The sequence below is a fragment of the Myotis myotis genome, unplaced genomic scaffold (assembly GCF_014108235.1).
Source record: "Myotis myotis isolate mMyoMyo1 unplaced genomic scaffold, mMyoMyo1.p scaffold_m19_p_15, whole genome shotgun sequence".
NCBI lineage: Eukaryota > Metazoa > Chordata > Mammalia > Chiroptera > Vespertilionidae > Myotis > Myotis myotis.
The window spans coordinates 52661577-52680331 of NW_023416319.1; the positions used below are offsets into that span (position 1 = coordinate 52661577).

The 18755-nt window shown below is 42.0% G+C and overlaps 1 protein-coding gene across 11 annotated transcripts in view; it reads left to right on the top strand.

The window, feature by feature from the left end:
* The first annotated feature begins 364 nt into the window (after positions 1-364).
* The window catches only part of CSGALNACT2 (chondroitin sulfate N-acetylgalactosaminyltransferase 2), a 54225-nt gene continuing 35834 nt past the window's right edge, over positions 365-18755 (top strand). For 9 of the 11 annotated variants that reach the window (XM_036337295.1, XM_036337301.1, XM_036337291.1 and 6 more), the window contains exons 1-2: positions 365-480; positions 16316-17249. In XM_036337295.1, the coding sequence (XP_036193188.1) occupies positions 16589-17249 (661 nt within the window). In that variant the 5' untranslated portion in view covers positions 365-480; positions 16316-16588. Of the gene's footprint in view, positions 481-9574; positions 9798-11460; positions 11545-16315; positions 17250-18755 lie in introns of those variants that run through there. The other 2 variants (XM_036337293.1, XM_036337292.1) reach the window with 2 other exon arrangements.

Sequence of the window (18755 nt, forward strand, 5' to 3'; positions counted from 1 at the left end):
CCCTGGGGGCTCCCCGGCAGGACTCCCGGCAGGACGCTCGGCAGGACGCTCGGCCCCCGGCGAAGCTCGCCCTCCCGCAAAGCCGGCCGCTGGGGCTGAGCCGATACCCCTCTCCCCGCGGGCGGCTGCCGGGCGAGAGCAGTTTCCTGCTTCGGGCACTCCCTTCGCCTCCGATCATTTCCGGTTTACACTGGCACACACATTTTTAACAGATAATCGATTAATCCATACTGTATGGATTGCCAGTTATTGAGCTTTGTAGGCGTTCCCTGGGCAACGACGGGGGTGGGCGGAGCCGCCGCGGGCGGGGGCGGGGCGGGCAGGCGGGCGGGGGGCGGGGCGGGCTTCCTCGCGCTGCCGGAAGTGGCGGGGCGGGCGCCGCGGCGCGGCCCTCGGCGGGCAGAACACAGACCGGCTGCTGCGAGGAGGAGGAGGAGGCGGAGGAGGAGACGGCGGCTCCGTGCGGGGCTGGTGAGCGCGGTGAGTACCCGGTCCCCCCCGGCCTGGCCCGCCTGCGGCCCCGCCGGGCGCGGCTCGGGGCTGCGAGTCCGTCCGGGTCGGGTCACCGGGGGCCGCCGCGCGGACGAGCCCCCCGAAGCCGCCTCTGGTGTCAGGAAGAGCCGCTTATCCGGGCAGTGGGTGTTCTTTGGAGAACGCTGTCTGCGGGTTTATTTTTATCCTCCTTGTGCCGGCTCCCTCCCGGCCGCCCGCCTAGGGGTGCAACGCTCGGGGGGGACCTCCGGCGTGGGTTCATCTTGAAAATTGCGCTGTTCTGGAGCCACTTGCTGAGGAATCGCGTGTGAACGCAGTCGCGATGCGGCCGTTGGTGGTGGTGGTGTGGGCAGAATGAGAAGGTGGCCGCAGAGCAGGCTCGCCCTGCAGCCGGGGCCGGGGCCGGGGCTGGCTCCCGGGCGGTGAGCGCGGCCTCTGCGTGTTGTCGCGACGGAGCGTTCGGGGACGGAGCGGGGACCAGTGTTTGACGGCTGAGAAGGTCACGCTCGCTTTGTGTTGTCATCTTGATAACCGTTCGTTTAAAATGACCCTGTGACCAAAACAGCGTGAAAAGCGATGTTGGGCTTCCAGCATGTATGGCTCAGAGGATGTTGACACACAGAAGCACAGTTTTAGTTCCACCCAGTTTGGAAATTACATTTTTTTTTCTTATCTTTTTTTTTTTTTTAATTGAGGTGTAAGACACGAGTGAAGTCATCAGGCGCATAAATCTTCATTGTACAGCTCAGTGAATTTTTATGTGTTTGTGAACTTGGGTCACCACCAGCTTGATGAAGTGACCCCTGCATTTGTATAGAACATTTCTGTCACCCCAGGAATTTCCCTCCGCTTCTTCCAGTACTGGCGAATATAAATCAACCCTTCCCTCCCTGGTCTCCATTTCTTCATCTGTGCAGTGGGGGAAGTATACCTACCTTTTCAGAAAGCTTTTGGAAAGATGCGGCACAAATTGAGGGTTTCTGGCTGTTTTAACAGCTTCTTTTCCCCAACCTCTTGCCCCTAATCAGCCTTTGGATTTCTGTCTTCATATATTAGTTTTGTCTACTTGGGGCTTCATATGAATGGAATTGTACAGTATTCCCAGCACATTATGGTGAGATTGGTTCATGTAACATTGGTTCATTTTCTTTCTTTTTTGCTCTGCAATACTTGTTTGTGTGATTTACGATTACTCTTGTATTGATGTTATATTTGTGTTTCCAATTTTTGTATATTATGTTTTGAGGACTGCTGTGGACATTCTTGTAAACGTCTTGGTGAACATCTGTATGCGTTTCTGTCAGCTGTGAAATGTCTGAATCATCAGATAGGCAGAAAATTACCTTTAACATGAAGCCTTTTTAAAAAGGTAGAATGTCTTGTTTTAACTTCTATAATGTTAAAGATTGGTAAAAGGCATCACTATTATGATTTCAAAACTTAAGTGACTCATTATCACATTATTAGTTTATTTAATCCTTGGGGTGCATCCCTGGGATGATCTTCTCCCAGACTGTTACTGCTGCTCTAACTGTCTGTTGGAGAAGTCTGTTAGAGCTGGTGGCGATCTGTCCCTGAGGCTTGTTGTATAACACTTAGGTAAGACCTGTGTTACTCAAGTCAGTGGTTGTTAGGGGAAATGAAACACCAGAAAGATATGACTAAAAATGGATTGAAGAATCATGGGATTGCACATCAAAGAATTATTACACTGTTATTGTCATCCTACCCAAGTATGGGTAGAATATATAATTGAATTATAGAGTTAGTTACAAATGTGAATTTACTACAGGATCACAGTGATTTCTAGGGTTCTAAGATGCATTGATACATTTATCATGGGAATCAACAACAAAAATCACTAAGCATTTGTGGGAAATCGGTAACGTGGAAGAGATGCCCCAGGCTGAACAAACATAAGAACTAGACCTGAAACAACGGAGTCCATGAAAGAAACAGAAGAAACTTTAAAAGAAATATTCGTGTGCTAGATTTAGAAGGATATCATGCCATTTGAACGCATACAAGCTGCCCTGAAAGTAAGCAATCAGTCAGTTCTTGAATATTAAAACTTGGAAAATAGCCATAACATCGAAAAGAGATCTAGAAGAGCCATTTTACATCTCATAAGAGTTCCAGGAGGTAAAAGAAATTGGAAGAGGAGAAATAACCACAAAGAAAATAGAGATCATGAGAGTAGGAGTATCCAGGCAGAGTCTTGGACAGCTGAAGCCAGACAGAAAGACAGTATCAGTTAGGAGACAAAGTACTGGCGAATATAAATCAACCCTTCCCTCCCTGGTCTCCATTTCTTCATCTGTGCAGTGGGGGAAGTATACCTTTTCAGAAAGCTTTTGGAAAGATGCGGCACAAATTGAGGGTTTCTGGCTGTTTTAACAGCTTCTTTTCCCCAACCTCTTCCCCGTGCAACTCACCTTTAAATGCCAGATTTCCCATTCCTACTTTATAATAGTAGAATGGAACCAAAATATTGTCAAAAGGAACAAGGAAATTTCTCTGAGTAGAAGTATTTGAGTTTATGAATAGAAAAGGCTGATACATTCTGATGAAATTTATGAACTTCATGGATAAATGTACACTCATAAGCTTCCAAAGAGAAGCATATGGTTACCTATAAAGGGATGGAAACCAGACTTGCAATTAGGCTTTTAATCTGGACATGGAATGTTAGATGACAGTGGAGCAGTTACCTAACTAAAATGTGCTCATGGGACATATTTTGAACTCTGAATCTTATCTCTAAACTGTCATTCAGAGCAGAAGCAAAATAAGTCGTTTTCAGCCAGACCCCAGGAATACCCCAGCATGTTTACATCAAATAAAAAATAATCTAAGAAAAACAGAGATGGAGTTCAAGAAATAGTGATCAAAGAAAACAGTAAAACATTTCTCAACTCTAAGGTATTGACAACCATAGCTAAGAAATATGCAATACTAAGGAAGGATTCATAAAACAGAGTAGGTATAATAAGTCTATAATTTGGAACAAACATTCAACCTGATTTTTTTAAACTTGGTTGAAATAGGTAAAGGCTTTTTGGAAGACCTATCCTGAGCAGGGAGAAGCTATAGATACTGACTAATTACATGTTAGAATAAACTCTTTAAGGAAATATAACTCAGCAGTTCCATCTCCAGGGATTCATCCTATAGACGGAATAATACGTGTGGAGAGTCATGTATATATAAGGCCTTTTATACTGAAAATAGAGGCCCGGTGCACAAAAATTTGTGCACTCGGGGGGGAGGGGGGCCCCTCAGCCCGGCCTGTGCCCTCTCACAGTCTGGGACCCCTCAGGAGATAATGACCTGCTGGCTTAGGCCTGCTCCCGGGTGGCAGAGGGCAGGCCCAATCCCTAGGTGCAGCCCCTGGTCGGGCTCAGAGCAGGGCCGATTGGGGAGTTGGGGCACCGCCCCCTGTCATACACAGAGCAGGGCGATCGGGAGGTTGTGATTCCACCCTCAGTCACGCTCAGGGTAGAGCTGATTGGGGGGTTGGGGCACCATCCTCTGTCATACTCAAGGCAGGGTCGATGGGGAGGTTGTGGCGCCACCCCCTGTCACGCACAGAGCAGGGCCAATCAGGGGGTTGGGGCATTTCCCCCTGTCACTCACAGAGCAGGGCCCATCAGGGGGTTGGGGTGCCGCCCTCTATCACCCACAGAGCAGGGCCGATCAGGGGGTTGGGGTGCCACCACTCTCACACTCAGGGCAGGGCTGATGGGGAGGTTATGGCTCTACCCCATCACACACAGAGTAGGGCCCGTGGGGGGGGGGGGGTGTTGGGGCGCCACACCCTGTCACACACAGAGCCGCAGGGCAATCGGGATTTGGGCGCTGCCCCCTGTCACGCTGATCCCGGTGCTGGGAGGCCTTGTGGCTCCGCTGATCCTGGTGCTGGGAGGCATATTACCCTTTTACTGTATAGCATAGAGGCCTGGTGCACGGGTGGGGGCTGGCTGGTTTGCCCTGAAGGGTGTCCTGGATCAGGGTGGGGGTCCCCACTGAGGTGCCTGGCCAGCCTGGATGAGGGGATGATGGCTGTTTGCAGCTGGTCACACACCCTTCAGGGTGGAGGTCCCCACTGGGGTGCCTGGCCAGTCTGGGTGAGGGGCTGAGGGCTGTTTTCAGGCTGGGGGTGACTGAAGCTCCCAACCGCTCCTTTTTTCTTTTCTTTTTTTTTATTCTGGGCCAGCTTTAGCTTTGAGGCTTGGCTCCAGCTCTTAGGCCTCCGCTGCTGAAAGTAGGTTCCTGGCCTTTGCTTACAATGTTGCGATCCTGCTGGCTGAAGCCAGGCAGGTTTCTGGGGTTTTGTTTAGCTTCTATGTTTGTTACATAGTTGCTTGCAGCTCAGAGGCCTGCAGCGGCAGGCGGGGAACGTTGGAGTCCTCCGTCACTGAAGCAAGCAAGCCTCATGTTAGTTTCAAGCTGCCTGGCTGCCGGCCGCCATCTTGGCTGACAGTTAATTTGCATATTGCCCTGAGTAGCCAATGGGAAGGGTAGCGGTCGTACGCCAATTACCATGTTTCTCTTTTATTAGATAGGATGTGTAATCGTGGCAATAGATTTGGAAGGATACACAAAAACTGGAAAGAGGAGAACTGTGCCTCTGAGATAGAAAGGAGAGGTTTCATTGTATGCCTAATACCATGGGTAACATTTTAATCACATGTATTTATTTGGGGAAAATATAAAAAATTGGGGGAAGTGTAAAAAATGTAAAACTTTAGAGCACAGGTTGCCAAACCTAGCTGGCCACTTATTTTAATCTGACCTGTTACCTAAGAGTGGTTTTTACATTTTAAGTGCTTGAAAGAAAAAGAGGAAGAATACTTTGTGACATGAAAATTATATGAAGTCCAAGTTTCAGTGTTCATTGGACCACAGCTATGATCATTCATTTACACATCATCTATGGCTGCTTTTGTGTTACAAGATGGAGCTGACTGATTATGATGTTTACTGTCTGACTCTACCTAAAATGTTTGCTAACCCCTGGTTAGAGGAATATACAGGAATTTTGCTTATGATAAGTGACATTTCCAGTTAGTGCCTGACACACACTAAGTACTCAAAATATTTGTTGAATGAGGTGCTGTCTTATGATGATCATACTTTTATTTTTAAATACTTACAATTGATTCATTGACATGTTAAATAACCTATGTATCGTTTTTAATATTCATAAATTACTCAAGAAATAAAATGTAATTCCCTCCTTCACAAATATTTATGCCTCAGTTTTAATTTGTTTTCTTTTTATTTTCTGACATCATCTTTTCCAAATAATTTTGTGACTTTGTTTTTGTTGTGTAAAAAGTAAACTCAAAACTATAAATTCAGTTGTTTAAAACTTTAATAATAATTATTCTATACAGAAAGTTTAGGAAGATTATACAGAATAGAATTTTAAAAACAAGTAGATTCAAATGGATTATTTATATTTTGCAAAAGGCCGTTGGATACTCTTATATCAGAAGTTAGTTTGGTATACTGCAGTATATGTATCCCGGAAATTATGTATGAAATAAGTATTAGTAGGACCATAAAATTATAGAATCAGAGAGAGACACATCAGTTGGTTGCCTCCCACACATGTCCCAACCCAGGGGCCGGGCCAGGATCAAACCCTTGACCAGGAATCAAGCCAGAGATCTTTCAGTCCTCTGCCCACCCAGTTAAACCGGCCAGGGCACTACACATATTTAAAGCATGCAATTTGATAATTTGAATATATGTATGCATCTGTGAAATCATCACCAAATCAAAAATGATGGACATTATCAATCACTACCAAAAGTTTTTTTGTGCCCTTTTGTAATTCCTTCTTGATACCACCTCTTACACCCTACCACATTCCCATTCCCTGACTCTCCCCCCATTCCAGGCAACCACTGACTCAGTCTCCTTTCTTTCACTACAAGTTTCCTTGCATTTTTTAGAATTTTATATAATTGGATTTGTACAGTATGTACTCCTTTGTTGTCTAGCTTCTATCACTCAGAGTAATTTGAGTTTCACCTATGTCAAAGCTTGTATCAGTAGTTTATTCCTTTTTCTTGCTGAACAGTGATAACGCTGCTCTGAACATTTATGTACGACTCTTTATGTGGACATATGCTTTCACTTATCTTGCATAAATATCTAGGAATGGAGTGACTTGGTTATATGGGAGGTTTATGTTTAACTTGTTAAGAAACTGTGAAAACATCTTACATTCCTGCCAGCAGTTTATGAAAAACTTCTAGTTCCTCCACATTGTCACTAACACATCAGTCTTTAATTTTAGCCATTCTAAAATTAGCCATTTTGAGTAGTGGTATCTCATTGTGGTTTAAATTTGCATTTTCCTAATGACTAATAATGTTGAACATTTTTTTTCTGTACTTATTTGAAGTTTTTGTTCAAATCTTTTGTCAATTTTAAATTGAGTTGTGTTTTTTTTGTTATAATTGTGTTATAATTGTTTTGTTTAATAGTTTTTACAATATATTTGGAATAAAAGTCCTTTATGAAATAAATGTTTTGCACATATTTTCTACAGGTCTGTGGCTTGTCTTTTCATACTTTATAAAAAAAAAATTACGCTTGACATTCAGCATTATATTAGTTTCAGGGGGTACAGCATAGTGATTAGACATTTATATAACTTATGAAGTGTTCCCCCTGATAGGTATAGTACCCACCTGGCACCCTACATAGCTATTACAATATTATTGACTATTTTCTTTATTCTATACTTTATATCCCCATGATTGTTTTACAATTGCCATTTTGTACTTCTTAATCCTTTTTGCCTTTTTCACTCAGACCCCAAACCTAAGTGTTCATCAGTAGATGACCAGGTAAAGAAAAAGTGGTACATATATAGAATGGAATATTACTCGGCCATTAAATAAATGAAACCTTACCATTTGTGACAGTGTGGATAGATCTAGAGCAGCCGTGGGCAAACTACGGCCCACGGGCCGGATCTGGCCCGTTTGAAATGAGTAAAACTAAAAAGAAAAAAAGACCGTACCCTTTTATGTAATGATGTTTACTTTGAATTTATATTAGTTCACACAAACACTCCATCCATGCTTTTGTTCCGGCCCTCCGGTCCAGTTTAGGAACCCATTGTGGTCCTCGAGTCAAAAAGTTTTCCCACCCCTGATCTAGAGAGTATTATGCCAAGTGAAATATGTCAAACAGAGAAAGACAAATACCATATGATTTCACTTATTTGTGGAATCTAAAAAAAAAAAAACAGCCCTAGCTGGTTTGGCTCAGTGGATAGAGCGTTGGCCTGCGGACTGAAAGGTCCCAGGTTCGATTTCGGCCAAGGGCACATGCCCAGGTTGTGGGCTCGATCCCCAATAGGGGGCATGTAGGACACAGCCGATCAGTGATTCTCTCATTATTGTTGTTTCTGTCTCTCTCTCCCTCTCCCTTCCTCTCTGAAATCAATAAAAAATATTAAAAAAATAAAAAACAAAACAGTAGAGTAGATAAAGCTGAGAATCAAATCAGCGATTGGGAATATAAGGAAGCAAAATACACCCAATCAGAACAGCAAAAAGAAAAAAGAATCCAAATAAGTGAAGATAGTGTAAAGAGTCTCTGGGACAACTTCAACCAATGCAGGCAGTCCTCGGGTTATGACAGACTCAACGTATGTTGTTTCGTGGTTACGTTGCCATCTCTCATTTACAGTACTTATAAAAAAAAGTTCCATCATTTCGACGTATGTACATATGTGCTTTATGATTTTTATTATTTACCACAAGTAAAGGTCAGGAATTGTTATCTTTTAAATTTTTTTACTATTTCACTTCATTACTGCTGTGCATGTGCTCCATGTGAGTGACATAGGTGCTTATGTAGGTGGGTTCCGACTTACGGCGAAAATCGCGTTACATAGCTCGGTAGGAACAGATCTCCGATGTAGCCCAAGGACCTACTGTATTCACTTCCACTTACCACAGTCATCAAAACCCTCTAGGGTGAGAAACAGTGCTTCTCACAATGCTAGGAAGGCTCTTGCATCGTGGCAGTGCCAGAAGGGGAAGAGAGAGCAAGAAATTAAAAACATATTTGAAAAAATGACAGGAAACTTCCCTAACTTGGTGAAGAAAATAGACATACAAGTTCAGGAAGCACAGAGTCCCAAACAAGATGAACCCAAAGAGGCCCACATCTAGACACATCATAATTAAAATGGCAAAGGTTAAACACAAAGAGAGAATTTTTAAAAAACGGCAAGAAAAAAGCAGTTAACTACAAGCTAGCTCCCATAAGACAGTCAGCTAATTTATCAACAGAAACTTTGCAGGCCAAAGGGAGTGACAAGAAATACTCAGAATGGTGAAAAGCAAGGTCCTATAATGCAAAGCCATCACTTAGAATGAAAGAACAGATAAGAGCTTCCCAGACAAGAAAAAGCTAAATGAGTTCATCACCATCAAATCAGTATTATATGAAATGTTAAAGGGTCTTCTTTACAAAGAAAAAGAAAAAATATGAACAATAAAACAGCAATAAATACATATCTATCTATCAACAATTGAATCTAAGAACCAAAATAAATAACAAGCAGAACTGAAACAAACTCATAGATACAGAGAACTTTTTGATGGATGCCAGGTAGGAGGGGGGTTGGGAGATGGGTAAAAAAGGTGAAGGGATTAAGAAGTACAAATTGGTTGTTATGGAATAGTCATGGGGATGTAAAGTACAGCATAGTCGGTAATATTCTAATAACTGTGTATTGTGTGACATTTATCAGGATGATCATTTAGTAAGTTATTTTTAATCACTGGGGTGTGCACCTAAAACTAATATAATAATATGAATCAATTGTAATTGAAAATTCAAAATGATTTTTTAAAAAAGATTTGTTAGGCAGGACCAAAACCATGTTTAGTCTAGAGATAAGACCCTTTTGAATACTCTTCCCATTTCATTTCCCCATGAATTTGGGAGGTTTTTCAGTCTGTCTGGTGGGAACGTGCGCTATTCCTGGCCCTATATGAGTGCTGAGTTCTGTGTCCTCTAACTTTTTGTGTGGTTCTTTCCTTAGCATCAATTTCTTCACATGCCTGCACTTATCAGTGCTCTGCGGAATTCCCAAAGACTGTCCTCTTCAGATCTCTGGAGTTCTCTTCTCTGTGCAGATCTCACCTCTCAGATTGTATCCTGTGAACCTAGTTGCCTTGGTCTGCTCAGACTGTCAGCTCCATCTCATCAGCTTAAGGAGTCTGTTGGGCTCTGCTTAGGTTCTGCTCTGGCCTGGAACTAAGGCAGTAAGTTGGGTAATTGTTTCTTGTTTCTCCAGTGATCACTCTCTTTTATTACCAGTAGTCAGTATCTTGAAACCATTGTTTCATATTTGGCGGGTTTTTTGTTTGTTTGTTTTTGGTTATTTCAAGTGTGAGAGTAAGTCTGGTCTCTGTTACTCCCTCTGGGCTATAAGAGAAAGTCTCTTCGGTCTGTTTTAGAGAGTGAGAGTTGATGGCTTCTAAAGTTTTTTGCCACTCTGAGATCTTTGAGTTTGTATTCCACATCTTTAACAGCTTATTTTTTTGTCTCCGCAGTATATCCCATTCTCTCCTCAGAACACTTAACTATCTGCAGTGTATGCTTAGAAGTTTGCTTGGGATTAAATCTGTGCTATGAGTGAGCCGTATTTATGATACCAACACATTGCATAGAATGATGGCAATCAAAATATAACAAAAAAATGTATAAATACAATTCTGTGGAGATCATATATATGTACTAGTGGCCCGATGTACGAAATTCGTGCGGGGGGGGGGGGGGGGGCGGGGGTAGTGTCCCTCAGCCTGGCTTGCACCCTCTCGCAATCTGGGACAGCTGGCTCCTATCCACTCACCTGCCTGCCTGCCTGATCACCCCTAACCACTCTGCCTGCTGGCCTGATTGTCCCCAACTGCCCCCCTTCTGGCCTGATCACCCCTAACTGCATCCCCTGCCAGCCTGATCCCCCTAACTGCTCTCCCCTGCGGTCCTGATCATCCCTAACTGCCTCTGCCTTGGCCCCGCCACCATGGCCTTGTCCGGAAGGACGTCCAGTCTAATTAGCATATTACCCTTTTATTAGTATAGATAGAGGCCTGGTGCACAGGTGGGGGCCGGCTGGTCTGCCCTGAAGGGGGTCCAGGATCAGGGTGGGGGTCCCCTTGGGAGGCAGGGCTGGCCTGGGTGAGGGACTGGGGAGGTTTGCAGGCTGGCCACGCCCCCATCAGGATGAGGGGGGTCTCTGCAGGGGGGTATGGCCAGCCTGGGCAAGGGGCTGAGGGCCGTTTGGGGGTGATTTGCAGGCCAGGCAAGCCCCAGGCTTTGTCTGGAAGGTCTCCCGGTCTAATTAGCATATTACTCTTTTATTAGTATAGATAATTACAATACAATCAGATCACTATGTAAGGTTACTTTCTATAGAACCCCCTTTTTTTTCATTCACAGTTTCCCCTTTTGGTAATAAATCAACATGATGAATGCATTGATGACTGACTTTTTGGTTAGAAAGTGTGTTCTCACAGTGCTAGGAAGGCTCACTCCTAGGAAGTCTTAGTATTGACTTCATCTTGTTGACCACTGGGGACGGGGCAATACTGGAACCATATGATCTGAACTGAGGCCAAATTTTCCCCCCAAAAGGAAAGGGCAGGTAAATGGAAGACAGGTCTTATGGCCTTCATTAGGAAAAAAACACTCTGGATCATTTCTGTCTTATGACTATCATGATCCAGGTTTTGCCTTCTGTCTCATTTTTCTGTATTTGGCATCTAATATAACAATTACATAACTCGTGAGAAGAGTACTAACAGTTTTCTTATACATGCTCAGTAATCATAAAGAGCTGAACTATGTAGAAAAACACAAAGAACAAATAACTTATTATGACAGTCAAACAAAATGGATTCTGAGTTCAGTATCAATCCATAGGTATACAGGTTTGTCGATGTCTTGGGATAGCTGTCTACTTCTGATGTCAGCAGTTACTCACCCTAGAGGGCTTTGATGACTGTGGTAAGTGGAAGTGAGTATCAGAGATGGGTGGATGTCCATTTGTGGTTAGGTGCCTGATAAGGCCCCTTCTAATGGAGTTGAAGAGTATCTTTTATTTGATGTCCTTTTCAATAATCAAATTTTAAAGTCTTTGTCTCCTGGGAATTCACTGTGAAAGGACGCAGTTACCAACTTGGCATTGTCTTGAAATGGCTCTATCAAACCTTGGTGATAGTGTAAGATGCCTCCTTTCAGTAATGTCAGTCCATAAGTTTCTTCATCTAAGTTCAGCTTAAATGCATTGTGATGCATGAAAGAATGCAAAAACTGGAAAATGGGGAGCCGGGGAGCAGGGAAAAACCAAGCAGCTGTGTTGGGTTTTCCATAGCCCTAACTCTTCATATTTTTTCCTCTGATTTTCCTTTGCAATTTACCATAAAAGACAAGTCTTTTGACATATTTCAGGGGCCTTTCTGGAACACTTTATTTCTGTCCATATTGAGACTTTTAACCCTTAAAACCTCCAATTTCTAATGAAAACATCAATTTCTAGTGGAAAGCATTCTTTTTAAAAAAAATGTATTTTATTCATTTTTTACAGAGAGGAAAGGAGACGGATAGAGAGTTAGAAACATTGATGACAGAGAAACATTGATCAGCTGCCTCCTCCACACCCCTTACTGGGGATGTGCCTGCAACCAAGGTACATGCCCTTGACTGGAATCGAACCTGGGGCCCTTCAGCCCACAGGCCAAACCTAGTCAGGGCTGGAAAGCATTCTTTAACTGGACATTTTATAACCTCTGAAAACATTTTATATAGACATAAAAGTCAGTTATTAACAATGACTTATTTTTGTAAAACCCAGGCAAAATAAAGACATGTTTTATTTAAAGCAATAAACTTAAGCAAGTTTTTATTTACTAAGGATTAACCTTAGATCATGTATACTTGAAAAGCATTTGAGTTAGTTTCTATATTTCTGAGAATTTTAAAATACTCAATTCTCGCAAGTGGTTGGCTTTAAATTCATTTTAACAGTACCATCCAGAGGTAGAAAATTATCTCACATTTATAACACAGATATATATAGACACAGACAGACACAAAGAGAGAACAGTTGAATCTAAATTCTGTTTAGGAGGCATTTACAATTCATATCTGTCCTTGACAAGTCAAGTTCCAAATGACCTTCTCCCTTTTAAAATAAGGATAACCATTGATTGATTGATTGATTGATTGATTAAAATACATTTTTATTGATTTCAGAAAGGAAGGGAAAGGGAAAGAGAGATTGAAACACCAATGATGAGAGAGGATCATTGATCGGCTGTAAAAACGGCCATTTTTAATACCACAAAAAAATTGTGTTGACACCTAAACGACATCATAGGTGATCTATTTATTTATATATTCTTTTTGAAGATTCAAGAGACCAATTAAATATGATGTTTTTATTCACTCTGCCTAATGTTATAGCCAGATATTCCTAATTGTGCATGCAAATAATCATTTAAAGTATCAGAGGACCCTCATTTTGGCCATAGTTATAAATGGGAGGCTGACTGTGGTAGGCCTTGTTGGCCTGGGTGGCATGATTTCCCAAGTTAATTTTGAGATCTGTAGAGTGTGAACAAAGTTCTAGGGAAAACATGCACATCTCCAGACAAGCTAATTGCAGTGGATATCTTTATCGGACTGCTTTATACCCTAGAGAAAGTTTTTTCTCTGGAAACCCCACAAAGATTCTTTTCCTCCTAAGAATACTCAAACAAGGGACAGCAAGAGCTTATCAAATGCAGCAAAAATAGCGATGCTTTCCAAGGCAGGGCCCCTCTCTCAGGCCCCCCTCTCTCAGGGTGAACCCATTTCAAGGCTCTCTGTCCTCCCAAGGTCCTGCATGCTTCTCTGGGATTGGCTGCACTACCTCACTGGCACCTTCTCTGCCTCTGGATTCCGGTGTGGAGCAACTGTTAATGGGTTGAGGAGCAAGTGTTCTTTCTCTCTCAGAGCTAAAGAGAGCTCAGGCTCTCATTTAATTAGCAAAGATTTTGTTCAGACTCTCAGTAAGCAATCCAATCAAAAAGCTGAAATTAAAAGCAGCAACCCACTTTTTTTCCCCTCTCCCCGGGTTATCCCAACCATTATCTACCTCAAAGATTTTCTAAAAACAGTTCAAATAAAATCATGGCCTGCTACTTAAAGCAAGGAGGCCCAAGATTCACCCAAGTTCACTTGATACACAGTGGAGAGTCTGTGGGGTACAATGAGCCCTTGCTTTACCTAGTATCGGTCCAGGGCCACAGCATGGTCCTGGGTGGGCTTCTTCGGAATTCTGTCACACTATGCCAATTAAACGCCAATGTGTAGAGAATTTTTAAGAGTTTATTTGAGCCAAACTGATGGCATACACTAGGGAGTAAGATCTCATATGCTCCCTAGATAATTTCTTAATACCAAAATTTTGTTCTGTTTTCTACATCATTTATAATTAAACAAAATTTACAATGTGTAAAATAGATGTTGTCATAGTAAAGCTCAACCCACTTATAAATACACAGCCCTGCGCATGAATCCGTGTGCTAGTAGCTCGCTGCCGTCCTCCAGTAGCTCTCCGCCTGCTGCCCCGCCTTCTTGTAGTTCCACCCCCCCACCCCCCTCATAGCTTGCTGCCCTGCCCCCTCCTGTAGCTCTCCGCCCCCGCCCACTTGTAGCTCGCTGCCCCACCCTCCTGCTGATCCGTGATCCTGTTGTTATATGCTTCATGGCATAACAACCACTTGCATATTACATCTTTATTATATAAGATTTTATGTGGAAATCTTATAAATATACATGTATATATAATTGTAACACAAAACTATATGTGAGATACACTGCTATTTCAGTGGTGAATTAAATTTTTCAAGCTACTTCACTATCATTTGGTTAACTAAAGCAATAAATAGCTAAGGGTACCCATTGTTTGTGGTCTACTAACCATAAGAAGTTTGACTCTATCCTACATTTTATACATATATGTTCCACAAAAAACACACAGTACCGCATCTTTCACAGAAAGCATCCAGGCTTTCCTAATCAGTAAGAAAGTGACTAGGACTCATGTTCCTGGTGATCTTCTTCCATAGGTCCTGCTGCACTGGTAGAGAACATCTGTTAAAAGCCTCCTGTACTATTACGTATCCTTCTTGGCAAACACTTCATTAGAATGGAAGTTCTCTCTGTCTCCTGACTGCTAAGTTTAACCGTCTTTACTTCTAGAGTTAAGAATCCTTTGTTCAGAGAGAAACACGGGAGAGCTCACACAGCTGGTTGTGGTATGGATGGTACCATGTAATTTTGTAAATTTATAAAAGGTTTTTTATTTTTTTCCCTGCAAAAAAAAAACACAACAAAACAAAACAAAAAACATTAAAATGTTCATGTTTTTTCTTTATATAGACTCTAAGCCTTTCCAGAAGTGTAGGAAATCTGTTACTCTGAAAGAATTATGTGATCTAATGCTCAAATAATCTACTGGAGGATTTTGGATGTAAAAATGTTTCTTAATGTGTTTTTCAGATGTCTGTGACCTTTTAAAATTGTTTTTCCCTTCCCTTAATTTTAAGGCTCTTAGATTGACTGATTTGAATCATAGAAATTAATGAAGTAAAATTCTTGACTTGAGTAAACTGAAAGAACCTAAATCTATCTATCAAGCCATTATTAATATAACAAAAACAATTTCTAGAAACTCAGTACCCAAGTTGTGATATGGAATAGGTGGGGAATGGTGTGTTGATTGAAATATTATGTTAATATAGAGCTACATGCAATATAATCTATAATAATATAAGCGTAATATGCTAATTAGACCAGACAGCTGAACGACCTTCTGGACATCATTCCGGATGAAGCCGCAGGGTCCAAGGCAGAGGTGGTTAGGCAGGCAGACAGAGTGGTTAGGGGCGATGAGGCAGGCAGGCAGAGGCAATTAGGGGTGATGAGGCAGGCAGGTGAGTGTTTAGGGGCAATCAGGCAGGCAGGCAGAAGCGGTTAGGGGCGACCAGGCAGGTAGATGAGTGGTTAGAGGTGATCAGGTGGGCAGGTAGAGGCAGTTAGGGGCGATCAGGCAGGCAGGGGAGCAGTTAGGGGCGATCAGGCAGGCAGGCAAGTATTTAGGGGCAATCAGGCAGGCAGAGGGGTTAGGGGCGATCAGGCAGGCAGGCAGAGGGGTTAGGGGCAATCAGGCAGGCAGGCGAGCAGTTAGGGGCGATCAGGCAGGCAGAGGGATTAGGCAATCAGGCAGGCAGGCTAGTGGGTAGGGGTGATCAGGCAGGCAGGCAGAGTGGTTAGGGGCAATCAGGCAGGCAGGCAAGCAGTTAGGAGCCAGCGGTCCTGGATTGCGATTAAACCAGCAGTCGGACATCCTCCAAGGGTTCCCAGATTTCGAGAGGGTGCAGGCCGGGCTGAGCCCCCCCCCCCTCCCTGTGCACAAATTTTGTACACCAGGCCTCTAGTGTCCAAATAATTAGAGAACAGTAGAATCTATTAACACAGACTATGCTAAAAGTAATTTTAATGTTTCTTTAATTCATTACTCTGGTTAGGAGTATTACATGTCATATTTTTGTGTTTTATAAAATATTTTTCTTAATAATTTCTCCCGCAATTTACTAATATTCTAAATTGTATTAATACCTCTCATGGTGCTCAACATATAGTTGTCACATAAATTTACTGAGGCTGCCAACAATTAGTGGATATACTTAAGGAAACAAAATTCTGATTGATTCTGATCTGTTTCTTTCAGAAAGGTCACCACCCATATAATGGAATTTTATCTGATTCTGTAGATCAGATTTCTTCATTCTGGATATCGCGGTAACAATATAGGAAGTATGCATAACTTCTCATTTCTGCAAGTAGACGAGTGCTAAAGGAAGACATTTTTTAAGCTACAGAAGAATTCATTTTGGTGCCTTTTATGAAATCCTGATTTTGTTTTGAATTTTTTGATAACCTTTTACTAAAGGTATGAACACTCAAAGAACTTACCTCGTTTGGCAAGTCCACATTAATAAGAATGCCTAGAAGAGGATTGATTCTTCAAACCCGGACCCACTGGTTGCTGTTGGGTCTTGCTTTACTGTGTAGTTTGGTACTGTTTTTGTATCTTCTGGAATGTGCCCCACAGACTGATGGAAATGCATCTCTTCCTGGAGTCATTGGAGAAAATTATGGTAAAGAGTATTATCAAGCCCTACTACAGGAGCAAGAAGAACATTATCAAACCAGGGCAACCAGCCTGAAACGCCAAATTGCCCAACTAAAACAAGAATTACAAGAAATGAGTGAGAAGATGAGATCATTACAAGAAAGAAAGAATGTAGGGGCTAATGGCATAGGCTATCAAGGCCACAAAGAACAAGCATCTAGTGATCTTTTAGAGTTTCTTCATTCCCAGATTGACAAAGCTGAAGTTAGTATAGGAGCCAAACTACCTAGTGAGTATGGGGTCATTCCCTTTGAAAGTTTTACCTTAATGAAAGTATTCCAATTGGAAATGGGTCTCACTCGCCATCCTGAGGAAAAGCCAGTTAGAAAAGACAAGAGAGATGAATTGGTGGAAGTTATTGAAGCTGGCTTGGAGGTCATTAATAATCCTGATGAAGATGATGAACAGGAAGATGAGGATGGTCCCCTTGGAGAGAAACTGACATTTAATGAGAATGACTTCATAGAAGGTAATGTGAAAAATAGTTATGTTAGTATGACAGAATGCTATTACTGTATGCTGATAAGTCAGTCATTTTCCACAGTATTAAAACATTTAAGTGTTTATCCACTGCATTCCACCAGGAGTTTGAAGTGGCTTTTTGAAAAAAGTTATCATATGATTGTAATAAAGTAGAGAATAAGAACCAGGGAAATAGAATAAATCTAAGCTTATTCAGAAGACTACTACCCAAGCTGAAAACTCTTAGGATTGTTTCTGTATTTACATGTGTATGTATTTGCATTTCTCTCTTATCTGGTCTTGTTCCTTATATTTTTTTAAAAAATGTATGAACTAAGGATCAAGATTTAAAAAACATTTGATAAAGTAATGAAAAAAACTAATTTTGTAGATTAGTGGTTATTCTCTATTTTGGAGAGAGGAGAGGAGATGTGTGAGAACATCAAGGAGGCATACATGGATTTAAAAATGCATGTTTGGCATTTGGGAAAGTATTTTCCTAATACAAACTGCAGAAAGGGCATGGGATTTTTATATATCAAGATGGGACATGACTCAAAAGTTGAGAAACACTGCTACGAATTTGAGATATTTGTTGATTGATATAAACAGGAATAAATACAGATCCCCACTCATCTCCATCTTAATATCCTGTGCTGAATATTTAATTACAAGCTTAAAACCATTTTAGATATAAATCTTTCTCTTTGCTTAACTCTAAACAGTGTAGTGATTTTGACCCTGAATCAGCATGGATGTCACTTGCTATACTGAAATATAATACCTTGAGGCTTTTGGAGGCCATCAGGGAAAGCATTATACTTTTCTGGCATTTCAACTGTCTTCTCCCTTTTGCCACCTCTTTTTTCTGCTGTCACTTCCTGCCATTTTCAGTGGGTTGCTTCTCTCAGAATTCTTCCAGTTCTTCTGCAAGCTCAGGTTTTTGTCTTTTCACTCTATGTTTTTAGTTAATAGCAGAATTGAAAGCTGCTGAGAAAGATAACTACGTAACGTGTAAAATGCCTTCACATCTGCCTGAAAAGAAAGGAACCAAGGCCAGTTTTATATTCTGCTTGTAACTTTCCTTGGATTCTGTCCCTTACAAGATTTTTCTCTGTGTGGAATATATTTTGTCCCTCGGTTTTCTTCCACTGTGATCCTCCTCTCACCAAAAAATAATTACTGACAACTGAGCAATTCCTATTCCTCTTTCCAGACTTCAGCTTAGAAGACACTCCTGGGAAGTCATCTCCAACCTGCAAGTCTAAGATAGCAGTGCTTCCTGTGTGCGCTTGTAACCTCTGCCTGTGTTCCCTCTCATAGTTCTTGTCTTATGGTATTGCTCATTTTCTGATTTGTAGTTCCTGCTTGACTGTAAGCCTCAGGAAGAGTGAGAACAGTCTATCTCCGTTTTATTCCCAGACGTTGACAGTGACTCACACATCTGTAGGTCTAACCTTTCTCCTCAGTGTCACACTTAAAAATCAGCCCAGTAAACTTCCATGTTTTTCTC